Here is a 27,834-nt window from a genome sequence, read left to right as displayed (position 1 = left end):
TGGTGGAAAAAGGGAAAACAAGATGATTTTTTGAAGAAAAAAGTCAAACGCTTTGTAAAGGTCAAATTTACACAAAATAAAAATAAATGTCAATATACAAATATTTATTCACAACTTGACAAAAAGTTTACCAACGTTGTATTACAATTCACATTTAGGTATTACAAATATACCCCATCTAATTAATATTTATGTATATATCTCCTTACTTTTTGGGCAGTTAATTAATTTAAATGTTGTATTAAAAGTTATTTTTGGTTTTTATTTTTTTTATATAAATTTCTATTACAATATAAAAATGCTGCCCAAAAAGTAATACACGTTTTACATGAATAAAATTCTTGAAAAATGAAATCAAATCTTTTACTATAACCAAATTACTATGAATACAATACTTTTTTAATGCCTGAAAATTTAATCAATTTTGGGAAAGTAAAATCTACAAAATTTTAACACATTACAATATACATGTAATAAGTAGAAATTAACAAGGTGAAAATAATCCTAATTATATACTGTTATCCCTTTTATTTGCATTTTAGAATACTATTTTAAGAAAGATAACTTTACACCTATTTAATATAATAATTAAATAATTGACCTATAAAATGTTTATTAAATGCTATAGCCTACATAGTTCTATATATTTATATATATTCTCTATAAAATTGGCAATTTGGGTAAGAAATGCATCCTTTACTTTCTCGGGTATTTAGGATAAAAAGCGGGGCTGGGCAGCCGCAAAAAAAACTTACAATATAACTTTAATATTAGCTAAATATCTAAACCTGTTTCTGATATGGCAATCCGTCAGTTCATTAAATTTATTCAGCACTCAAGCGAGTTTAAATTTGCGGCTGCCGAGCCCTTATAAAAAGTTTTCATCTCGTTTAGACGTTTAGATCAGAAAAGTTTTGTAATAATTATTTGCAATATTATGTGTCAGTAACATAGAAAAGAAGAATATGTTTATATTTATCTGGAGAAATAATAGCTAATATTTTCATTTTAAAAGTTTAGGCAGTCTTAGTAATCAATCATTTTGTTTTCAAATTGCATCAAAAAATGTGATATTATTTTTAAGATCAATTTGTGCTATTTTTAGATTTAGTTTTATTATATGAACACCGTAGGAAAACTTATGGTTTGTAAAACTTTGTATAATATAAACAGTATATAACACACACACGCACCGATTTTTCTTCAGGGGGTCAGAAGTTGGTAAATGGGCCAACAAATAGAACCCATATATACCTATGTAAAGATAGGCATATATAAATATTAAATATAAATTCCATTAAAATGTTAGAAAAAAATTATAAACTATTAGTTTTTAATACTGTTTTCGTTTGCATTTAATCAGGGGTGTATGTTTTCCAATCAAGCACAATTACTTTCCCTCTCCCCCCGCCCTTCCAATTTTTGCCAAATTTATTTAAAGAAAGTAGATTAATATATCCCTTGAATCATGGAAAAATTCACCCCTGTATTATTTCTTCTAATAAAACTAAAGCCAGTATACCCTATTTACTTCTCTGTTCTTAATTAAAATTTGATAGTACAGCTCACACAATCTTTTTATTTTTACAGAATTTATTTTTTATAGAAAAAGTTTTAGCAGATTTTTGGTTTAGGGTAAAGAAACAAAGGAATGTAGATTATTTAAACATTTTCATCTCTAGCTTTTTCTATTTATCTAATTTTATAGTTAGCTTTAAAAGTAATTTATATAAGCTCTTATTTATAGTCAGATTATTTTTTACAGCATGAAAAAACATTCTCATTATTGATTAATTAATATGAGTTAAACAATATCAGATAATCTTATTATGTGATAGTTTAAGTCACATTAATTAAAGGACAGATAACATTAGCTTGACACACATTTATTGTTATTGACAACAAAAGTTTAATATAGCAGTTTTAATGGCATTAAGGCAATTTTTTGTATTTATACCTCTTATAAAACTCGGCAATATGAAACTTTTGTTTCAATAGCATAGAAGGTATTTAATGTTTGATATTGAATTCACAAAATAGTGCATTTTTTCTTGTCCTTTTTTGGCTGCTTTTCTGGAGTTCTTCGGTTTATTTGCTCCACCAGGTCGAAAAATATCTGAAATTAAAAATATTATTTGAATTTCCATTTCTTTTATATTTAAATGTTACTTCTAAATATGGTTCTTAACCGAGATGAAAAACATGTATAGTATGGTTTTTTTTAGGAAAGTTCTTATAAGATTGCAAACAAAATTGACATTTTACATACTTTGGAAAGGACCTTCAACACCTCGGGTAAGAACGTCCAAACTTTTTTTGAGGGGGGTAAAATGAGGACTTTAATGGTTTGAAAGGTTCTTTTCAAAGTTTAAGGTGGGTAAAAACCCCTTTACCTCCCACCCTGGAGGGCTATGACCCAGATGAAAACAAGAAAGAAATTTATCTTTAAAAATCCGCAAAAATCCTTGCTAAAACCAACACGATATGAATACATTTACATCTTTTTGGAGCAATGAAAATATAAAATTTAAATAAAAAAAAAACACCTGGTCTTTTTATTTACACTTCAATCAAAAGATTAGGAATAAAATAAAAAAACACAAGCATTGATATACAAAAATAAAAACAACAACAATGAAAAAATAAACAAAACAAAAAATAAAACCTATAATAAAGCACAACCACACTTGGATCTTTTTGATCTCTTGGACACTTTAGCTGGTGCCCGCCGGTTTATCTGACGTACTAGGTCATAAAATATCTAGACAAAAACAAATAATCAAAAAAAATAAGCAAAAGGATAAATAAAAACAACTAAAAGTAAATACATAAAATGGTACATAACAAGTACAAAACAATTCTGTAAGTATCATGCTTTAACATCTATCTGACAAGGACAAATATGTATAGAAGTAGCGTAGCAATAAGAAAATAGGAAAAAATAAAGGTATTTAGGATATAGAATATTTAACTTTATTAAATGATCAAACACATAATAAATTGTTGACCATTATCGGCCAGTAGGACAAACCATAATTATAGAGTAACTATACTTTACAAAATAGGTGCAAATTATTAATTCTTATTGCAGAAATTTGTGATGAAAAATGTACTAAAAACATTAAATCATTTTTAAATTGACTGAAGGACATAAAATAAATTATTACTCTTTCTCTCTACTTACATCATTTACTCCTATTTTAGCTTTAGCTGAAGTTTCCATAAATCTGCAGTTATTGAAGCTTCGGGCCAAGTTCAACCCCTGAAAAAATATAATCATCAAATATTTGAATAAAATAATATTGCTAAAGGCGTATTTTAGGTGATTGATAAAAACGTAGAATTTTAGTAAGATTTCCTCATTATTCATATCAACTACTGCAGATAACAGACACTTTGATAGAACGAGCTTTGCCACGAAGTCCTTACTGATCTTGGGTATGTTTTGGGCCTATGCTGGTTAACGTTTTCAGTTGAAACAAAGTTTTGTCTAAGATTCGAACCTATCACCTCCCCGACAATGAAGGGGTGCGCTAAAAAGAATTCTAAGAATTGTGGGGGAAGTATGTCAATTCAAATGCAAAATTTCTAAAATAATTATGCTAATAAAATTCAAATTCATTATTTCATCTTTTGAAAACTAGAAATGCACAAATTTTGATTAAAATACAATGAACAAAATCTAGGGCACAATCCAAAATTATTTTCTTTTAGCTAGCTGTTATATACTTATTTCATTTAATGTACATTAAAGATTTTTTTCCTGACAAATATTCTATAAGTTATGCTCTAAAGAAAGTTAAACTAAGAATTACATGGTAAAAAACATAGGTTTTATCCACAATTAATTAGCCACTAATAATAAATTAAATATCTAAATGGAAACATGCATATAACTTTTCAACTATAGAACTAATGAAATAGTTGTTCATCGCATCGTATTATAAACAGCTTTTCGCGTATAGTAAAATGATAAATTGTAAGAATCAAAGTTTTGAAGAAGTAAGAGTTAATATAAATCATTTAATTTTTTTATCTGAACAAAAAGTATATTTAGATAAGCCAAATAAAGTGCATCTACTGACATAATATCATACTTCCAGATCGACACCTGACCTGAGTGTATGTATATGTGTGTGTGTGTGTGTGTGTGTGTGTATTGTGTGGTATGCATCAAACTTACAAACAAAATGCCTGATTAAAAAAAGTTTAGGAATTTCATCAAAGTTAAACTTTGGCGTGGAAGTAGATATGAGTGTGAGTGTGTGTGTGTGTGTGTGTGCGTGTGTGTGTGTGTTAGTGTGAGTTTATATCTAAATGGCCCAAATTAATTTGAGTTTACCTAGATATTTAAACAGTAATTGCACGAATGGAACATCGCGTCATACTAAAGAGACTTCAAATTGTTACTTTCTGCTATGTTCGATGCGTGACAATATGTAAAATAACATAAAAGTTCTTAGGCTAGCCTTAGAATTTGGTTTTACAGAGTCCTTTCTACATGTATGGCCCCTAGCTCCAACTTTCTAGGGTAGTCTAGAAAAGTTTATAGGATTTTTCCCTAGAATCGCATGAGTAGTGGGAATTCATTGGCACATAAACAGGCCAAAGTATAGAGAAACCAACCTGATCTTTGCCTACAACTCTCTCATCCTCCAGGTCACATTTGTTTCCAACCAAAACTAGAGGCACATCATCTGTATCCTATACAAAACATAAATTTTTAAAAATATTTAGTTTTAACTGGATGACTTGGGCAAGAAGTGGGGGCGTTTAAACCCTCTAGCAAAATTAAGGGGATTGATTACACTTTCCTAGGGGACCGCATTCCTACACCCCCATTGACTAAAATTAAGGGGGTTGTCAAGCTAAAAAAGTCACACCTTACTTTAATTTTTTTTTCTCGTATTCATTCGAATCCGGTGGATAGGAACCGGTTCTTATCCATACGAAAAAACTATGTCTAGCATCGTATTATATCCAGCTTTCTACGAATATAAAAATGTACAATCATAAGATAAAAACCAGTTTTTTTAGCCGGTGCCTTCGGCACCTCGTGGCTAAAAACAATTGTACATTCTATATCCGCGGAAAGCTGTTTATAATACGATGCGAGAAATAACTATTAAATTGCGCACTTCACACCCCTGACGAAAATATTGCACCCGTTTTGTTGTTTCTTATTCATCTCTTATTTCTATTAGTACAGCTTCTCTATAATTAAGTTATTTCCGTCCGTATGACTCTATGCCACTATGTCCAAAAAATGAGTTTAATTTTTTATAGAAAAATGGTACTACAAATTTATATTAGAAATCATACTAATTACAAGTTTTTTTAAAGTTTTTACGCATTTCTTGTAGAAATCAATAAATAATCAATATATTATGAAAAAAATCAAATCCTATTGAGCATTTTCCAGAGAAATTTAAAATTTCACTGATTAAAAAATTTAATCAAGTTCGAAAATTTTTCTTGAAAGAAAATTTTTCTCTCGTACTTAATATTAATATTTCTGAAGAATTATATTAATTTAGAAGTTTCTTATTTATTTTTATTATTCTAACAGGATTTGATTATTTGATAAACAAAGTTTTAATTGTTTTGAAGGTTACTAAAGGATATTATAGTAAAAACTTATTTTCGTAACTCTAAAATATTACAAATAAAAAATATTTTTTTCTTTTAGTTCATTAATTAAGATAAATAAAGATAAATGATGACAATATAACATAAAAACAAAAACAGAAACTGGGGACTTTGGAAAAATAATTTTTTTTCTCGTATTCATTCGAATCCGGTGGATAGGAACCGGTTCTCATCCATACGAAAAAACTATGTCTAGCATCGTTTTATATCCAGCTTTCTACGAATATAGAAATGTACAATCATAAGATTAAAACCAGTTTTTTTAGCCGGTGCCTTTGGCACCTCGGGGCTAAAAAAAACTAGTTTTAATCTCATAATTGTACTTTCTATATCCGCGGAAAGCCGTTTATAATACGATGCGAGAAATAACTATTCTCGTATTCATTCGAATCCGGTGGATAGGAACCGGTTCTCATCCATACAAAAAAACTATGTCTAGCATCGAATTATATCCAGCTTTCTACGAATATAAAAATGTACAATCATAAAATTAAAACCAGTTTTTTTTAGCCGGTGCCTTCGGCACCTCGGGGCTAAAAAAACTGGCTTTAAGCTAATAATTGTACATTCTATATCCGCAGAAAACTGTTTATAATACGATGCGAGAAATAACTATTCTTATATTTTCGGATGCTTATAAGTGGGCCGTACACGATTCATTTAGAAAATATACTTCATTACAAACTGCTAAACCGACGGTCAAACCAATATGCATGGGAATAAAAGCAAAGCTTCTCTACAAAAAAAAAACTGTTTACCTTAACCCTTAGTATTTGTTCCCTGAGGTCATGAAGATCATTGAAAGTAGATTGTGCAGTAATACTGTACACAAGAACAAAGCCTTGCCCATTCTTCATGTAAAGGTCGCGCATAGCTGTAAATTGTTCCTAAAAAAAAGTAATAGAGTGAGTGTTTGTGTGGCTTAAGATTTATGGAATAGCTTTAGCCTATTCAAGGAATAATTTAGTATAATTTCGTAAAATTTGAAGGAAAAAAATAAAAGGGGCATTTAAAACGAACCTATGGACCTATCAGATAATGTTTATAGAGTTGCTACACTTTCCAAATTGTACATTCTTGATGGAAGAATCAGTATTAAAAGTTTGAAATTGATATGACGATTTTTTTATGTCTAAGCTATCCTTTCCAAATGTTCAGACCGACTCTAAATGTGAAAAAACTTCAGGTTTTTAAAATGCAATTGTCTTACCGTTCCTGCTGTATCTAGAATTTCTAACATGCATTGCATCCCATCAACCTCAACCTAAACAACATTTATATTCAATTAAACCTTGAAATTAATGGCCATTGCAATGAGAATAATGCCAAAAAGGTTTGGGGAATCTATACATGTTAATAGCTAAAAATTTACATTACTTTTTCAAAAGATTGTTTGATGACGGATAGACAGATCTAAGGATAACCATTGGCACATGAAGAGTAGCTGCGCTATGATGAACCGACCTCTGAAACTGAACTTAATCATAATGGATGAATAACAATCTAAATCCAGAGCTAGATGTTTGCATAGAAAATCTTTAGGAACTTTTCATATCATCTAACCCTTCAATTATTGTAACTATGTATGATTTCTGAAACTGGAAAAAAGCATTAAGCTTTTTATCATCAACGATGTAATCTTTAGTCATGTCATGGTCTGCTTTGCCAAGATTTGATATTGACAATTAATGAAGGCTTTATTACATTACATGCTAATGTATGTAGAGGTTCATTTTAACTTAGTTATAAGGGCTCGACAGCCGTGCGTTATTCGTCCTTAAGCCTCAGCTGGAAGTCTAAACCTAATCCTTATATGACAATCCCTCATATCAAACATATTTCCAAAGCATTCAGACGGGTTTAAATTTTAGAATTATAAGCGGCTGCCGAGCCCTGATAATCATCATGACATTTGAGGCTTAGTAGCGGCTGCCAAAACCAGCTAATTATTATGACATTTGAACTGAAATGCTATATTTTATAATATCTAAATCTGACATTTTCATTCATGAATAAATCTTTTAGTTTTGGTCAAATGCCAAATATGGAGAGAGAAAAAATGAATATTCTATTATTAGAAATAAAATCTCCAAATTTGTAAACTTGATTATGATTAAAAATAATTCCAACCTGTTTTCTATAGCTGTCCTCTATTGTTGGGTCGTATTTTTCCACAAAAATTCCCTGAAATAAATTTTATATATTTATTGTTTATATTTATAATTTAAATTTAAAAAAATAAAATAAAATGTTTCAAAATAGTATATGTACATTTTCTTTTTCTAAGTCAATTCTAAATTCAATTTTGTATTTATTCCTTTGTTATTCGAAGAAAATTGTTGAAAATTCAACTCATCTGTTGAAAAAATTCCAAGCGAAAAGTTTCGGTTTTTAAATATATTTGTTACCAATTAAAATGTTTTAAATTCTACTACATTTTAATCATTGAAATACGTTAAAAGTTGAATGATTTACTTTCTTATGTGTTAAATCTGCTTTTAAAGGATGATCATTTTTGGCCGTAAACAAATAAAGCCGGCTTAGACCCCTTTTAACATGAATATTAAAATTACATTTATATTTATATGAGTGTATCAAATGCTGTTCTAAATTCAAACTGCCAATATCTAATTTGACACTTTTATCATATTTTAGGCAAGTGTATTTAAAAGAAATATCTTATAAATAAAAACATGAAACATATGTTAAGTAAATGAAACAATAAAAATAATAAGGAAATCAACATTTATAGAAATTAATATCTATTTATTTATTCAAACATGAAAGTATCATGAAAACAGACAAACAGAATAAGTTATAAAGTAGGTAGATGTTCTTTGTTGAGAATGTTACAGATGAAGTAAATTTTATAATTCCTTTTCTTAAAAAGAACTAGAAAATAATGTTTAAAACTGTAGTGTGTAGACTGCTTCAATGTTGAATGAGTCTGGCAGAAGCCCTTAAGCTCAATTTATTTCCGAGCAAAACAACCATAAACTAAACTAAACTTCACAAACTTAACTTAACCAAACTGCTTCAAGTCATAAACTTTAGACATACTCTCTTTTAATGTAAATTAACTTCCTTAAAAATAAAATGTTTATCAAATTACTAAAAATTTTGACCCTAGCCTCGAAAGACTTTCCTTATGTATGAAGGTTAAAAAAGCAATATGTTAGGATTTTTACTTTAGTTGAACAATTAAAAAAGTTGTCTAAATTGAAAAAAATGGTTGAAAATATTCTATTCTGCTGCACTTTGAAGTTTACAAAAATTATTCAAAAATTTAATCTTGTTTTAGTGCAGAAAATAAGAAGATCCAAGAGACTCATAAAAAGTGTTTCAATCTGCCGGAAAGAACTCATAAAACAAGCTTGCAAACCTTGTATAATTTTAATACATTAATTGAAATAAAACAGCTTGGAATCAAGTTAAATGTAAAGAAGAGTTTTTAAAGTTAAAAACCACAAGAAAAATTATTTTTAAAATCTACTCTGTCCTGTAATATGACACCTTCATTTTTAAGCACTTGAAATAGAAAATAGTTGTAGATGGAAAGTTCTCATTTCTCAAGTGGCAAATAGCACGGACAGTTAAAACTTCTTGAATGAAATGACTTAGTTTGAACTAAACTTTTGGCATGAAGTTTGGCTAAATAAATTAGGTCAAAGTTAGTTATTCATTCATCCACCTTTATACTATGCCGTGATGCTAGTAGTTCGTAGGTGGGTTGTATGGATAGGGTATTAGTGGGGTCCCTCCCCCTGACATGTCATAAGGAAATTCAATTCCATTAAGACAAAACCTTTAATCTCTCTGAACCCGAAAAAATGGCTTAGAGGGGTTTACCTACCCAATAAAATCTACTAAGAACCGAAAAAAATAGTTTAATTTATTCCCACCCCCCCCCCCCCCCCCCCTGTGACTGCAATACTCCCACCAAAAAAGCCCCCCACCCCCAGGTTAGTGATGAAAAACAAAATTTCTATCATCCCCCAGCAAAAAATCAAGTGCACGCCCTTAGTTGTATATTTAATTCAATATATATCTGTGAAAATCTCTTTATCGCAGGAAGGGCGCAGAGCTCAACAGTGTAGCTTTAATATTTGCATAAAATTTGCACATGGATCCGAGGGAATATGGCAAATTTTGCCTAATACCATCTTCAATGTGTACATATGCGAAATTTTGTGTGTAGAAATATTTAATCAAAGACAATTTATTAATGTAGTGAATTTGAAATAGGTAGAATAAAATTTTTCTATAAATCATATAACTTATTTCTTATACACAAGCTGTTAGTTTACCTAATTAAACCAAAATATACATAACTTTTGTTTAGTTTTTTCTTATTGTGCATAGTTGCACTACAAATGGCCAATCTAATACAGCTGGCTGTTTAATGACTTAAAAAGTTAAAACATTTAATTTTATCATAAGTATTGTGGTTTCCTTTAAAGTGACTAATTGAGCGAAGATACCCCCACCCTCTTGTTCTTTGGCTATGCTAGGTTATGTTATGTTGGGTAACAATGTTTCTAAAATAAGGAGAGGGTGCATTTAAAATACGCTTTGAATAAATGACATGGCCTGGATTTAAAATGAGCAAAGCTCTGTAATGAAATTCTAATGTATACTTCATACATATATGTATAATACAAAGTCATTTATATGCTAAGCACTGCTAATATTCCCTTCCATATAGATTTATAATAATGTGCTAAACTTTACATTCACTGTAATAAGGAAATTTATTCAGATAATGTAAAATTTTATAATAAAACCTATATTTTGATATTCACATAAATGAACGACTATTATGTCTGATGATATTATTTGTATAGTTTTAATACAATTACCTCACTTAACTCAGAAATTAGTACCTACAAGTGTCATTTTAAGCACTGTTGTGCACTTGATGATGATGAATTAAATAAGGGGGGTAGGTAGTTTTCATTCCTTTGTTTCTCAGGTTAGGTTAGGTTATATTGGGTACTTGGCAGCCATTCAGGGTTAGGGAACCACATGTATATGCCCCGCAGGGTTAGGTATAGTAAAAATATGCCCCCCTTTTTATTTTCAATTTATTGCATTTTTGTCCTCGACAGAACTTTTGAGGGAAAGCCCCATAAAATCTACCATAAATTGCCTAAAGTTCCTCTATTGTTTATGTACATTAAACTATTGTTATCCTGCTACACTACTTATTTGCGTATTTTTATGAATCGTACCTGTACAAACTGTACAGTGAGAGCTGATTTGCCCACTCCACCATCTCCTAGCACCACTATCTTGTATTCTCTCATCCTTGTGTGTGTTGGTCGGGATACTTCGCGCTACAAAATTAAATCAGAGTTAAGTTCTACCTAAGTTGTTTAGAAATTCATTTTCATATAAATGAAAAAAAATCTAAATTCTTTTACTGACATTAAAAATTATATTAAAGGTTATAAATCAAAAGTTCATAATTTTAGAGCATCTTTTAATTATTACATTTAATCGCCGATAGAGCATAAACGTTCAAGAGTAAGGGTAAACCCTTCATGTCCCCCCCCCCCACATAATAAAAATCATAAATAAAAATGTTCCTAATATAAACTACATCATCCCTCCAACCTCCACCAATCATTTAAACTTTTGGGTATAGTCCCTATTGAGGCAACGTAGTTTGAAAATTGCTTTTGATAGGTTATTTTAGGTTAGGTTAGGTTTCTTGAGTTAAGTGATTGCACAGCAGGGGCTTGAAATAAGAGAAAAGCTACTGTGAAATTACGAAGAAACGCCCCTTATTTCTTCAAATGGACGTAATTTTATAGACGAAGCCCAATCTGTCCCACTTTTGAGCAAGACGATTCCCTTTTCTTCCATCTCTTTTTAAGAGATTTTCTTTCCCCCCTTCCCTTTCTTTCCCATTAAATGACGTCTTGCCCAAAAGTATGACAGATTGGGCTTCGTCAATTTTATGGATTACTACGAATATTATATATTTGTTGTTTTGAATGCTATTATTCTTGTTATTATTAATATTATTATTCATAATATGTTTTAAGTATAGAATATTATTACTTGTTGAGTTCTCTGTACATACATTATACATTACAAGTACATCATTACATACTTAAAATATTAGATACATCATATTATTAGTTAATATGTTAATACTAAATAATAATAATATACTTCAAATGTTAATATACAATTACATAAATGTAATAATACAAGTACAATTCTAGGATGATAAAATCCATAAAAAGCGCAGCAATAACAGTTGATAAATACCGTTTGTTTAGATAAAAACGGTAAGTAGCGATTTTTTTCTAGGGAATTGTCAATAAATCATGATTATGACTTTTTCTATAAGGTGGCTCAAACAATTTACATTTTTGTAATACTTGAATGCTATTCATGACTTAAATTGACGTAGTAACGGACGGACGTACGAATATTAGATAAAGAGAAACTGTGCTTTTAAGAAATAATCATTAAAATTACCGGTGTCATTCCTGTTATTTTTTTTATTTATTTAAAATTTTATCACTAATCACTAGAATTGTCTATAGAAACTGAACAGGCAGCTAATTTGCTTTCTTCTGCGTAGATTTGACATACTTCTCTGCTTGTCTCTGAGTTTCATTGGGATATCATACTTTTATCCTTTTTTAAGCTTAAAGCTAAAGTTCTTTATCGCTTAAAACTATTTCAAATGATATCAAAATAAAAATGAAATCATCCCCAAAATATAATGACTGCTGCTCAACCTTTTAAGGATTCCTGCATCAAACCAAAACACTAAATAAAAGGTTTAAATTCTTCTAGAAGATTTTTTCAGACAAAAATATAATTTCACGTTAATAAAAATTTTAAAAAAATACACGAACACCTAAATAAAAAAATCTATATGAGTAGTTGCTCTCAAAAAAATATTAAAAGGAAATAAGGTTGATTTAATCTGTAAGAGCACGATAACCCCAGAAAGAGATAGGAAATAGAATATGAAATATTTTCATTAATTAAAAGTTATGCGGGTATTATTAAAATGGGGTTGATAGGGACTGCTTCAGGAAAATAAGGAACATAGGGCTGTTATATTACACTAGTCCCCAAAGTTTACAATATAGTTTTCTTATTCGTTGGCTTAGCAACTTTGGGGACTTTTATAAAATTTTGATCGATTGGTTTAACAAGTTGAGTGTCCAAACGTTTCAACCATTAATTGTAATCTACTGAAGAAGTATTTTTTTATCATCATTGGAGATGCACATAAATTTATCGGCTATTATCTTATCCCTTTGGATCCCTTGGTTATTTACTTAGGGTATAAGACAATGGACGATAAATTGATGTAGAATTACAATAAAGGCGACTATGAGCAACGAGCTTGTTTTAAAAAGTTTTGTGGCTAGTGAAATGACAGTCCCATAACTAACTGTGAATTTGTAGTTTAAAATCTTTGGTCGAAATGTTTGGATACTATTACTTTGTACAACCCAATCAAAATTCAATATTAACCCAAGTTTTTAAGTTAACGAATGACAGAACGGATTTTAAACTTTGCATTGTCCCCTACTTCTTTAGTTTATCGTGATGTTTGGGATAATAGTTCATTATAATCAAATTTTCTCTATTTTCCCCGATAGAATGCCTATGACATATAATAGGTACATTGGATGAACCCCAAACTGTCCCAGTTTTGAGCAAGACGATTCCTGTGACGTCATATAAAAAGGGAAGGGGGGAAGAAAATCTCTTCCCTTTTCTCCCATCTCTTTTGAAGAGATTTTCTTCCCCCCTTCCCTTTTTCTTTCCCGAAACGTATATGACGTAACTGGAATCGTCTTGCTCAAAACTGGGACAGTTTGGGGTTCGTCGTACTTTGTACCCAAGACTATTCTAAAATATAAAATGTAAAGGATGAAAGTATGATATCAAATATTGTTATATTATTGCCTTTGTATAGCACAGATGTAATGCCATGAGACCAACTATTGCCAATATGATGGTATTCTGGTTGGAACGAGAGATATTGTCACTATAGGAATAATATTTTCAAATATTGTTTTATGAATTATATTATGAAAAAGAAAGATTTTATTCTAGGTTCTTAATATGTTTAGAACTTCAAAATAATCTTATACCGGACAAATGGGTATTGGATTAAATCCTATGAAAATTTTAGGCTAGCTTGCAAGTTAGGGTTTCTCAACTATTAAGATATTTAAACACAAATTAAACATATCATTAACTAAATTTATTATAGAGCATGATTATTAATATGGATATCATTAGTATTAACCTATATCATAAAGTATTAAGGTTTGTTGTTTGAAGCTAATGATCTAGGAAATCAATTGGTTTTACATTTTAGGGAATCTTTATACATGTCGTGGTGTGGTTTTAGGCAATTTTGCTAATCTTCCCCATCCTCGATCCTCTAGAGGCTATGGGCGAAGCAAATAGTTCAAAAAAAGGAACGACGATGCTAACATAATTTTAAATCAGTGCCATCCGTTACTTTCAGATGGGCAAACCAAATTAATTCAAAATACTTGATTTAACAGTTCTTTTAATGGAAGAGAAGAATTTGCTTCTGCCCTACTGTAAAAAGTAAACAAAACTATAAGAGAGAGAGGTATTATCAACCTCTTGGCAGAAAAATAATCTTTATATAGAAAACAAATATCCGATGTAAACAAGTAAATTAAAAATCTATATCATATCTAAATCTTTGCTCAAAAACATATGTTTAGCATTAACATCTATATATTAAAAATTTAGCAGCGAAGACATATAAGGACGCTTGCACGTTCGTTCGTCGGTCTGTCACTTATTATTGTTTAAAAATTGCAAGATCTAGACATTTATACAGAAATTATACAGTTTATTCTTTAAAATATACAACATTTGATCTAAATTAAACCTACAGCATCTACACAGTCTACATTAGACTTTACATTTTCTAAGTAATCTACACTCCAAGGGTCTTAAAGCTTTTTATTTTTTAGGAGAGAGGTTATGATTGGAATATGACACACTAAAAGTATAATAGTTTACTGTTCTATTCTCTATTTCAAATATTGTTATCTTGCTGCGCTACTTCTGGACATAACCATCTTGTTTCTATAATGATGTGAGGCTCAATATCTGAATATTAATAATTCATGAGGGGCATATTTAATATTCCTTATCCAGGAGTTGAAAGATTTGATGTATTCCAGGTTTCCGAACTCAGTGTAAAGGTTGGAAATAAACTCAAACATTTTCTTCAAATCATCAACAAATTTTTATCTGAAAATTTCATTAACTTAACAATTTCAAATAACACGATTTGATTTATTGTGGTCCCTTCCCTAATTTAAAATCAAATTATATGTATGTATCCTAGCGGCTGCGATCTAGCATCTAAAAACTCTATAAACGAATGGCGAACATCAGTTCAGTATTTACAAATCTTATTCTAGAGTCAAAAAATATTACTACTTTATTTAATATGATTTGTAAATAAATTATTGATTCGAACTCGGGACCACATAGAATATCAACTTAAATTACTATTTTGTTACACCTCTTCTACAAATGCTTGCAAAAACAACAAAAAAACAATAGATAATTTAAACACATTGTAATATTCAAGAACACATAAGAGCTTTTAAAATTTGACTTTTTAAATTAATTTTATTACAGCACTAATAAAATACATTTCGCAAGAAATATCAGGTTTAGTGTTTTTATCCTATAAACAAAAAATTCTAAGCAAATAAAATGCAATTTTTAACCGCAAATTCAGTAAAACTTGTTGTTGTATTAATTGTGTAAAACATTGGTGAACTCGTCAAGAGTGGGTGGTGGTGTAATTGTACTAATTGAATAAGTGATTCTAAACTCATAGCGATATTGTGTGTGTGTGTGTTGTGTGTGTGTGCGTGAGTGGGTGTGTTTAATGTTTATGACTTAAAACACACACATATGTGAGTGTTTTGTGTGCGCATTTGAATTTAATGTGTTTTATGTGTATTGTTTATTTATTGTTATGATTTGTTTTAATGACTGTTAGTATGTCTTTAAAATTTAGCATTCATGTGATTTTGAAAATTTGATAATGGTCTTTGTATTACAATTTGAACCAAACAAAGCATTTGACAATTTAAGAATTTTGATTTTAAAAGAAGCATAGTTTCTCTATTATAAGAGTCTGTCCGTTTTTCCATCAAATTAAGTAAATTTTAATTCATTTTGGTTTATACCCTAGGTTGTCCAAACTTACTTTGTTGCTATTTCTCACATAATTATTCTTTGGTCAATAAATCTATATTATATAAACAATTTTATTATGCTATTATTTCTATTTTGTCGCGCTTCTAAAGAATAAAATTGTTCTCGTTAAAAAGTTTCTGACAAAATTAGTATGCTGGTGAAAGAATATGCTTGAATTTTCTAAAATTTGAAACATTTATTATCCTTGGAATATAACAAGGATGACAGCATCCATAAGTAACGTTATTGACAAACATGTTGACAAAGTGGTTTTTTGTGTAGATGCTCATTGGTCAGCAGAATATTTACAACAGATTAAGCTATTAATTGAAATTTGATCTTTTCTAGAGCTTTACAGATAGACCTACAGACCAAGTAAGTCGTAGTCTGTAGAGTAGATGCTTACAAGTAGACAAAGTATTAAAGCTCGCCAAGTAATTAGCAGACATAGTTAATTTTAGAGTAGCTTCGCTACTAAAAAGAATATTGGTATTCACAACATTACAATCAGGTCTTTCAATACAGATTACATATTCAGTTTTTGGTGTGTGTATGTTTGTCTGTGTGTGTGCTTGGGAGTGTGTGTGTGTGTGTCTGTGTGAATATTGGTGTTAAGTGAGTTTATGGAATATTTATTTTAAAAGAAGTACTTGTAAGAATAAAATTAGAAGAGTATGCCAAAATTTAAACAGAAACAAATTTTATAAAATTTCTAAAAATCTGCTGAATTAGATCAAAGTTTCAACTCATCCGACTGCTGCTATATCAAATGTGTTACAATTTTGCTAGACGTAGGAAGAACGTCTTGTCCTATAAACAGAAGCAAATTATATCCAAGTTAGTACTTCCAGACAATGGTCGTGGAATCAAATACTTGGTTTTGTGTAAGGTGTTACACATCTTTATAAATTCTATGGTCTTTTGGCAATATGACCTGACCATTAAAGTAAAACAATAAAGGGGGAAGGGGTAAAATAACAGAATATCCCCACCTCGTGGACCCTGTGCCAACTTTCAATTGAGTCTTTAATATATAGTTTCGTTAATATTAACATAGCCAAGTCGCTACAAAAGAGCAGACATGAATTTGCTAGCAGACGAAAAAGGTCCCCAACACTGGATCCAAGTAATTATCTGGATTATATATCTATACTTAATACTTATATTATCTGACCCCTACAAGATAATATCAATGTACATATTACTCAAATCTAAATATATGTAACGAAACTAATTTGGCAAGATATACAAATAAGTCAATATGCATAAATAGATATAATAGGAAGTATTTATTATCCTATTACACAGACAATCACTTCTGCAGTATTTAGATTATTTATTGGGATTTGTTTTATATTATTGTTGGTATATTATGATTAAAGTCCCTCCTTAGATTATGACGTCATACGATAGAATAGCCAATGAGAGGCCATTATACACTTTAATTGACCAATGATAAAATTTATGCTTGCCTCTCATTGGTTATTCTATCGTATGGCGTCATAATCTGTGGAAGGACTTTAATCATCTTCATATTATATCCATATTAGAATATACAAATAATTTATAAATAAGCTTTTCAATAAGTCAAAAAATCTCTCATTCAAAGTAAAAAATAAAACATCTTATTAAGACAACCATTTGGTTATGCCTAACAGTAAACCAAACATTTGACTACACGACCTTTGATGGGAGTATGTTGTTTATATAAAGGTAACCAAGGTGCTACCTTTCCAAACATTTGAATCCAATAATAAAGTTCTGTATGAATATGAATGTGAGGTTGATTTACTCCAAATCTTATGTATAATCTCTTTTGCTGCAAAAATATTTTTCTTTCAAACAAAATCGATGAATTTTTCTGTCTTAACTTGGAGAAAACTTTACATTGAAAATATTTTTGAGGTTTTGAAATGAAGAAAACATAAAAATATATATCATCTTATTAACACAGTGTTTTTTTGAGTATCCAACTTTCAATATAACTTTAATTTAGAGTTTTTTTAAAAATTACTTTCAAAAAAAAATTTTTTTGAAACAATTATAACTTATATTTAATTTATAGAGTTCAAAATTTAAGTAACTGAAGTAAAAAACATAGAAAATTAAATTCGCCTGAACAAAAAGTTGCAAAAAACAATAACACTTATGTCCATTGTATAGAAACACATTTTTAGCACACAGAGCATATCAGAAACAATGGTATTACAATCATACTCTATATATACAACTCTGACCCACATTATACAAATTTTTACAAACATTATTTTACACAAAATACAACTTTTTGCTTTACGCTTGATTAAACATTAATCATTATTTGTTTGTATATAATTAAAATCACAAAAGACAGAGACTATGCATATAAAAAATGCAGGAAATTTTGAATGAATGAATTAAAATACTGGATTAATGATATGGATGAGTGGATATTCAATACTTTGTAAGAGGATTTCTCGATGCAAACTAACTGAGAGAGAATTCTACACACAGACAACACAAAGATGAAGAATATACACACAGAGAGACAGATTTACGGAGAAAGGAGGGGAATACAGAGAAAGGATCGGAGATTGGAAAGGAAAATACGATATGGGAGAGAATTTTGAGGGGAATGGGCAGGGTGGGTTTATAGTGTACTGTGTAAGAGAGAGAAGAAGATTAAAATTGGAGGCCCACATAGAGCAAGGAGTAATGGAGTAAGAGATATAATAAGCTTAGAGAGAGAGAGAGAGAGAGAGAGAGAGAGAGAGAGAGAGAGCATAGTAAATTTGAAATAGAAGTAAAAATTAGAAATTTCGCCTTCACAAACATAATCTTTATTGAAATACCAACAAAATTCAAAATTACACACTTAAGTCTTACAATCAATGTATAAAATAAAACATACAAATATTTTAGCTCTTACTTCCATTTCAAATCTAATGTGATATAAGAGAGAGAGAGAGAGATATCTAGAGAGAGAGAAAAGAGAGAGAGCAAGTTAAGAGAAGGCCTCGATGAAGTAAAACACAAAAGCTAAACTTGTACTGGAAAAAATTACAGAAAGATGGATAATGGACACGTTGAAGAGAGTAAGCTTTACAATAAAAAGAGGATGGGGGAGATAGATAAAAAGAGAGAATACATGGTGATAAATGGTGTTGTAAAAAAAGAGTGACTGGGGAAGAAGGAGCATATAGGAGAAGTAAGGTCATATCCTGAATGGAAAATATTTGTATTGTGGATACATGTAAATTTAGAATGGGTGTCTAGGTGTAAATTTGTTTAGGTGTGGGTGGGAGTTCAATAGAGAAAATATTTTAACTTTTGTTAAACAATGTTGAAAGAACATATTGAAGACGGAAAAATTCTGACATCATAAAAATGAGGGATGAGGAGAGGGGGAGTGGGAAAGAAAACACCTAAAAAATAGATGGATAATCCCTCATTTTTATGACGTCACATTGAGCGACTTTCTTCGTCTTCAACATATTTTACCCATTGAAATTTGTATATATTGAATTATTGAAAACTTGCGGGCTACGCCCCCTAGAGGCCCATCTCCCAAAACAGTTATAAACCATTGAATTGCAGGACCTAAGAGAAGCTATACTTTAAAGGAGAAACATGATGGTTCAGAGAAAATTTTAAATAAATCTTTTACTAAAACAATTTAAGCAAGCAAATTAGCCAGTGTACCTATAACAAGTAGAATGTAAAACTATTCTTAATGTATTTTGTTTTTCACAATGAATCTCAAATATATTGAATAAAAATAAAAGTACTCACAAATTTTGGAAGATGATTAAAGTCCCTCCACAGATTACGACGTCATACGATAGAATAGCCCATGAGAGGCCAGTATACACTGTAATTGACCAATGGTAATATTTATGCAGGCCTCTTATTGGTTATTTTATCGTATGACGTCATAATCTGAGGAGGGACTTTAATCATCTTCCCAAACTTTGCAATTATTTTGCTGTGAAGTTTTCACTAAACGTAAGTCTGGGAAACAGGGCTCGGCAACCCACTATTTTTTGTTATAGTGACTCGATTTTGTCTGCAGATTCTTGAATTAATGAAAACTAGGCGGCGGCTTCATCTAACAGGCAATTTTTATTGTTCAATTTTCTTTATTTAGACGCGTTTTTTTGCAGGATTTAAAGGGATAAGAATGGCCGATAAATTGATGTACATCCCCAATGATGATACACAAAATTCTGTAGATTAAAATTACTGGTTGAATCGTTTGAACACTCAACCTAATGAGCTAACCAATCAAAATAAACTAATAAGAAAACGTTATCACAAAACTTTGGGAACTAGTGTAACAAACAGCCCATCGTCCCCTCTGTCTCTGCGTTTTTTGCTACTGAACCTGCAGGAGGTTGTCCAAATATATTTTTGTCAGTTGCAGCTTTAGCGGGCTAGCTAAAAAAGGGTGTCAAGATAATACTGCGGCTATCTACCCCTGTTAGAAAATAAAACTGCACTAGAATGCCAATAAAGTATTAACAAGCAGCTTCTGCCCAGAATATTAACATCTTTCTACTTCACAAATATAGAGTAAACAATAAAATAGAGCAAGAATGAAATAATGCAAATCAACAAAGTCTGGACAAAATAGAGCAAGAATGAAATAATGCAAATCAACAAAGTCTGGACAAAATAGAGCAAGAATGAAATAATGCAAATCAACAAAGTCTGGACAAAATAGAGCAAGAATGAAATAATGCATATCAACAAAGTCTGGACAAAATAGAGCAAGAATGAAATAATGCAAATCAACAAAGTCTGGACAAAATAGAGCAAGAATGAAATAATGCATATCAACAAAGTCTGGACAAAATAGAGCAAGAATGAAATAATGCAAATCAACAAAGTCTGGACAAAATAGAGCAAGAATGAAATAATGCATATCAACAAAGTCTGGACAAAATAGAGCAAGAATGAAATAATGCATATCAACAAAGTCTGGACAAAATAGAGCAAGAATGAAATAATGCATATCAACAAAGTCTGGACAAAATAGAGCAAGAATGAAATAATGCAAATCAACAAAGTCTGGACAAAATAGAGCAAGAATGAAATAATGCAAATCAACAAAGTCTGGACAAAATAGAGCAAGAATGAAATAATGCATATCAACAAAGTCTGGACAAAATAGAGCAAGAATGAAATAATGCAAATCAACAAAGTCTGGACAAAATAGAGCAAGAATGAAATAATGCAAATCAACAAAGTCTGGACAAAATAGAGCAAGAATGAAATAATGCATATCAACAAAGTCTGGACAAAATAGAGCAAGAATGAAATAATGCAAATCAACAAAGTCTGGACAAAATAGAGCAAGAATGAAATAATGCAAATAAACAAAGTCTGGACAAAATAGAGCAAGAATGAAATAATGCAAATCAACAAAGTCTGGACAAAATAGAGCAAGAATGAAATAATGCAAATAAACAAAGTCTGAACAAAATAGAGCAAGAATGAAATAATGCAAATAAACAAAGTCTGGACAAAAAAGAGCAAGAATGAAATAATGCATATCAACAAAGTCTGGACAAAATAGAGCAAGAATGAAATAATGCAAATAAACAAAGTCTGGACAAAATAGAGCAAGAATGAAATAATGCATATCAACAAAGTCTGGACAAAATAGAGCAAGAATGAAATAATGCATATCAACAAAGTCTGGACAAAATAGAGCAAGAATGAAATAATGCAAATCAACAAAGTCTGGACAAAATAGAGCAAGAATGAAATAATGCAAATCAACAAAGTCTGGACAAAATAGAGCAAGAATGAAATAATGCATATCAACAAAGTCTGGACAAAATAGAGCAAGAATGAAATAATGCAAATCAACAAAGTCTGGACAAAATAGAGCAAGAATGAAATAATGCAAATCAACAAAGTCTGGACAAAATAGAGCAAGAATGAAATAATGCATATCAACAAAGTCTGGACAAAATAGAGCAAGAATGAAATAATGCAAATCAACAAAGTCTGGACAAAATAGAGCAAGAATGAAATAATGCAAATAAACAAAGTCTGGACAAAATAGAGCAAGAATGAAATAATGCAAATCAACAAAGTCTGGACAAAATAGAGCAAGAATGAAATAATGCAAATAAACAAAGTCTGGACAAAATAGAGCAAGAATGAAATAATGCAAATAAACAAAGTCTGGACAAAAAAGAGCAAGAATGAAATAATGCATATCAACAAAGTCTGGACAAAATAGAGCAAGAATGAAATAATGCAAATAAACAAAGTCTGGACAAAATAGAGCAGCAATGAAATAATGCAAATAAACAAAGTCTGGACAAAAAAGAAAGGTTTCACACGAATGTTACTTCCTAATTTTTTAAGGTAAAGGGGTTAGCCCCTCTTCCCAAAGGTAAATCAAATGAATTTCCCCATTACACATCCAAAGTCTTGAAAGTGTAAAAAATGGTTCAAATTTAAATATTATTATGTTTCATTTAAATAAAATTGTACAATTTGAACAATTAATTATCTTATTTTATTAAAAAATGTTAGATATTTAATGTACTAACAATTAAAAAATTTCAGACGTCTAGCTTTTATATATATATCGACAGCACAAATTAAAAGTAATTTCAAATTGTAAATAAATTTTAAGGTTTCCCGTTAAATGTAAATTTATGTAATATTTGACTATGCTATGAGCCAATAAAGTTCTATTTAACTTAACCTTACCATAAAAATTAATCCTTATATAAAAGTAACAGGATCTGTTTGCGTCTGTGTGCATAGAAGGATCTCGTTCTACTTTACAATATAGCTTTTTATGGGTCCAGGAAATGTTTATTCTTCTGAGAAAAGTGAATCCGGCTTCGATTCCAGATTCGGATTCGACTCCGACTCGGAGCCTACCTAAAATTACCTAACATAAAAAATCAGTAAAATTTTTTTCCTAGTCCATTTTTCACTTTTGAAGGTTTTAAAATTTAATTATTGAGAAAAATGGACTTGAAATACTTAACAGGGTTTCCAAATTATAAAATTTAAACAATAATTTTAATCTTTTTTCCAGATACTATTTAGCTACCCCTATATCGCCGGATCCACGCTCCCATAAGTGAATCCGGATCCGGCCAAATATGGTGGATCCGGGCAATCCGGCTCCGACTCAAAAACACTGATTTTAAGAGAATAAGGGATAATATTTGGTGTCTGAACGTCAAACGTCATTACCTCAAGGATAAGGGGAGTCCTTACCTATTTCGTAAATTAGGCGTGTGTTGACACCCACCTACACCCCCATTAAGGATTTATAAAGTTGTTCAAATAAATTTTTAATCATTAAAAAAAGTGATCTTGTAGTACTTTGCAAATTTATCAAATGAAAATCAGACTGCAGCTTCTCTGTAAGTTGTAACTATATTACGAAGTAAAATATGTCATTTTACCATTATGGACCTGATATTAAAAAAATATTCAAATCTTGATTGATCATGAATCTAAAAGTAGTTAACTCTTAGCTAATTTATTAATGTATGAGCTTTGCTTTCAAAAATTAATCATTGTTGAATAAAAATATGACAAAATATAGCCAAGAAGTATTTTATCATTTTAATATGATGGATAGCCATCATTAATAAAGAAGGTGGGTGGATCAAAATTATAAAATAAAATATTTTTCACAATATTTTATATTTCTACTTCTAAATATATGATCTTACAGAATTTTTAAAAAACAAGATATAACATACCTAGCAGAATCAAAACGTTTCAACCAATATTTTTGATCTATAGAAGGGATTATGCTGTTTATTATGATTAGGGAGGTGCTTATCAAGTTTTTGTCCATTGACTTAACCCTAAAGATCACTGTTATTCGATAGAAATTTCTCTATATTTATGATCGTTTGAAACACCCTGAAAATGGAATAGCTTCGTTTTTTAAAAATGTACCCTAGATTTTTAGATTAACAGAGAATTTAATTAAGATAAGTAGAGTAATTTGTAAATCTGTCTTTGTAGGTGTTCTAAGATATTTCAAGCCTACACTAAACTTCTATGTTTAGTAATAATGATAATAGGCGAAATCATATAAAATTTGCTAGGCAAGCCTTCTAATTTCTAGGATAAAATTAGAATTTTTGTTAATGATTTGACTTAATTCAATTATTTACAATAAACAGAACAAGCATATCCATAAAATTTGTTTTTCAATTTTGAAATCCGTTAATAATTAAGTAAGTTACAATTATTCTACTTTACTTTGGTGGGCAGTCGGACGGACAAGCCATAGTTGTAGGTTTACTGTCATAAAAAAATTAAATTGTTAAATGAAACAGTGTTAGAAATCAAACATTTTTTCAAATATTTTGAAATCTTTTTTATAATAAACAAATTGATGTAAATTTGTAAAATCATTTCAAAATAATTTTCATAATATAATTAATTAATATGAATTAAACAAATATTACAAAATGTTTGTGTGTTCTTAAATTCACTATGAAACATTGAATATTCTCTTAGAATATAAAATACATTGATTTTAATAAAATATTTATAAATAAATTGGTCCAGGTCAAAACATTAAACAATTATGTAAGCATATTAAAATTTTATTTAAACATAAAATATTTAATTGGATTTTTCAACAAAAGATTTTCTAAAAATAAATTCTATTTTAGATTTTGTATCTAGTTTATGCACAAATCTGATATAATAAAACAAGAACGATGCTTTTAATAAAGGTAAATTAATATACATACTCAGTGTTGAAAAACAAAATTACCTTTCTATAGATAAAAGTTATTGAAAAGTTTGCACGCTGCTAGTTTGAAACAAAAAATTAAGATTTATACAAGTAACCAAAATTTGTAAGCAAGCGAATGAAAGAACGTGTTTATAAAACTTTGGGTACAATTTAAATTTACAGTCCAATGTCAACCCTCCCCTCCAGATAATATTTCAAATATTAACAACGTCACAAGTATAAATGCAAAAATAATTTGAATAAAAATACAAGCCAATTACATTCACAATAACAAAGTTAAAGTCTTTTAACATTAGAGTAAAACACTAGATGGAGAAAGGGTTAATTAACTGTATCTCTCCATCGCATCAACCTTGTGCAACCTTTTTATTGGGTCATTAAAAAATCAACCAATGGTGTCGCTTATATCAACACAGCCTAGTAGCATGAAAAAATTTAGAAGCAGACGAAAAAGGTCATTGATAAAGGAAGGGAGGTAGTTGTCTGTATATACAGGGTGCGCCACATAAACGGCCATAGCACCAAACTACTTGACCAATCATGACGTTTGATCATACTATAAAAAGCTTGGGTAATTACCTTTTTGCCCATATAAATTTTTGGACGATGGAGGACGTGTTGTCCGAGCTGGCAGCGCTTATGTTCAACATGACAAAATCGAATTGCGCTGATAGTTTACCCTGGATTCTCAACTAGGGCCCACTAAATGTGACCTTAGCCCATCTGTAGGTGAGGTAGAGTTATGCAACTTGCTGGGGATACTGTTAGATACATAAGTAAGACACTAAAAAAGACTAGAGCTCTCTATCTAAAATGGCTTGGCCGTATTACTCCATCAAAGTGAAACGTGGCAGAATTTAAGATGTCAAAAACGTCAAAAATCGTGAAAATTCGTGAAAATTTCTCGGTTCTCGAATACATGGGCCAATTTGTAACCTTAAAACTCGTTTTAGACTATGTGTTGCGATGATAACCCTAGCTTAATCTTCATGCCATTTCCAAAAAGATATTAAACGTTGTTCTAGCCTAATTGTGGCCCAAATGAGAGCCGCCGTGTCGAAGTGTAGCTTGAAAGATGGGTGAATTTGGATCCTGCAGTTACTCACGTCCCTAAGGAGATATGGCCTTCCAGCAGCCCGGATATTCATCCAATTGACTTTAGGGACTGGAGTGCCATTAAAGAACGAACCAATAGACGCGCCCATATTACAAAGACCTCCCTTATTGCCACTATGAAGGAGAACTTCGCCAGCTTGGACAAGGACATGGTGACCAGGGTCTGGGGGCGGTTCAGGGGGCGGGTAGAGGCGGTGATTGAGGCTGGCGGCGATTTTATTGAATAATCTAATAGTCATATACCTAGTTTGCTTCCCAGTTTTTAAAATTCAATAAAATCTTTAAAGTTGACGATGTTATGTTCATTTCTTTAAAAATAAGAAAAAGTCCGGATTTATGTGGCGCACCCTGTAGATCTGTTCTTTAAACAATCAAACATGTATATAGGTAAGATATATACTAGCATAACATATATATAAAGTAGCTACGCTTCTTAAAATGCCAACAACAACAACACAAAAGGCAAAAAAATGGCTAAGCTCTAAAAATGCATAAATCCAGATCGTGATTAAGTTGTTTGACCAAATTGCAATAGTAAGATATTTCCAGATAGGGCACTCAAAAGAAAAACCTGAATTTTGGATTAAATTTATTTAATCCTTATTTATGAGCAAAGCTAATCCATTTTTCCAAATACCCGTCTGTCTGCTGCCAAAAATAGATAAACATAATTCTCTTGGCTGCTATAAAAGATAAATTAACCATTGAAAATGGTATCTTATTCGGAAATGTGCCGTGTCATAACTGTTAACATTTTGTCGATATGCAATTTAAATTATTTATGTCGACGAGTGGTCGTGACTGACTTAACATCGATATGCAATCTCAAAAATAAAGTTTTGTCAATATTTATGTCGACCTCATGGCTTTAATAAAAAGTGGTCATGGTTGACAAATAATCCTGACAAATCCATACTTTTAATGACATTACGGCTGCATGCTTTTTGACACAATGGCTACATAATTTTTTAACAATATTAAATTTTGATCTACATCTGAAATTTCTCGTGAAGATTCCCTGCATATAATCTTTAAACTCACTTTTGTCCATTTGTTTGTTGTTTATATTTTTCAATATACGAGCTTTGCTATTCATGGATATAATAGTCTTTGTCTCATTATGACTATGAGTTTAACAAAGTATAATCTTGACAAAAACGTTTTGATTGAATCCTTAATCATATTAATATCTTTTGCCTTATATTAACTGTATTAAATACATGTATTTATTATATATCATAAAATATATATATTTTTTAATAAATAAGTAAATTAATAATATTTACATTTAATGTACATATATGATACAAGATAAGTTATATTTGAGTGAGGGATCGTACCCTTTACTTTTTATTTTATTTTTAAAAGAAAAGTAAAAAAATATATTTTTGGGGGAGTATTTTTTTCAATGTGTAATTTCTGTCGGAGGTTCCATCCAACAAAATGATTTTTATCCTTCCCTGGACATATAAGAAGTTTTCATTGAAAGGAGAACCAAATCAGTACAGAGGTTACCATGTTAGTTTTATATAAGGTTTTAGTTAAAATACTACAAATACTGAAAATTAAAAACATAAAAATCTGTAAATAGTGGATAGGATTTTTGCTTAATTTTTTACTGTATAATAATTATAATTAATAAGAATAATAGCATTCATCGAATATAGCGGGTTACTTATAAATATTAACGGAAATAAAAGTGACTTACCTAAATTGTTTTTGTAGAACTATAGGTAATTGCTTCTAACTAAAAACTATTCACTTGTAAAGCTCAAATTTCAGTTCATTTCTTTAGATTCTGCAAGCTTTTTAGAATAATTAATAGCTTTTTAATTTATTTTATAAATAAAATTTAGTAAAATACGGAAAAAACTTACAAATATCAAAATTTAAATTACTTAAAACCTTGAAATATTTAAATTAACAGTTCTTCGTATAATTAGGAAGATGTTTAAAATAAACTCTGTTCAAAACATACTTTGTGATTTTGAAAAAAAAACTTTATAAAATTCTGAGCAATACTGAACATTAAACAACAAACATTGTTTGATTAGTGATCACATAACATTTAAATT

General features: G+C 30.0%; 1 protein-coding gene across 3 annotated transcripts; it reads right to left on the bottom strand.

The window, feature by feature from the left end:
* Positions 1-90: 90 nt before the first annotated feature.
* On the bottom strand, positions 91-27,602 carry LOC145313394 (ras-related protein Rap1-like). Of its 3 annotated transcripts, none has more exons than XM_080152760.1 (9): positions 27,468-27,602; positions 10,881-10,985; positions 7,780-7,833; positions 6,860-6,913; positions 6,408-6,536; positions 4,627-4,704; positions 3,185-3,262; positions 2,666-2,761; positions 91-2,116 (listed from the first exon to the last, which is right to left on the bottom strand). In XM_080152760.1, exons 2-8 carry the CDS (start codon positions 10,953-10,955, stop codon positions 2,666-2,668), a joined length of 564 nt encoding a protein of 187 aa, XP_080008886.1. In that variant the 5' UTR covers positions 10,956-10,985; positions 27,468-27,602; the 3' UTR covers positions 91-2,116. The 3 variants fall into 3 exon arrangements, with proteins under 3 accessions (XP_080008886.1, XP_080008884.1, XP_080008885.1); XM_080152758.1 differs by lacking the exon at positions 27,468-27,602 and adding an exon at positions 12,142-12,274; XM_080152759.1 differs by lacking the exons at positions 2,666-2,761; positions 27,468-27,602 and adding an exon at positions 12,142-12,274.
* Between the last annotated feature and the right edge of the window lie 232 nt (positions 27,603-27,834).

The sequence above is a fragment of the Acartia tonsa genome, chromosome 3 (assembly GCF_053477335.1).
Source record: "Acartia tonsa isolate MP-2025a chromosome 3, ASM5347733v1, whole genome shotgun sequence".
NCBI lineage: Eukaryota > Metazoa > Arthropoda > Copepoda > Calanoida > Acartiidae > Acartia > Acartia tonsa.
The sequence above is the reverse complement of the archived record's forward strand: the minus strand, read 5'-3'. Positions and strand labels throughout refer to the sequence as shown.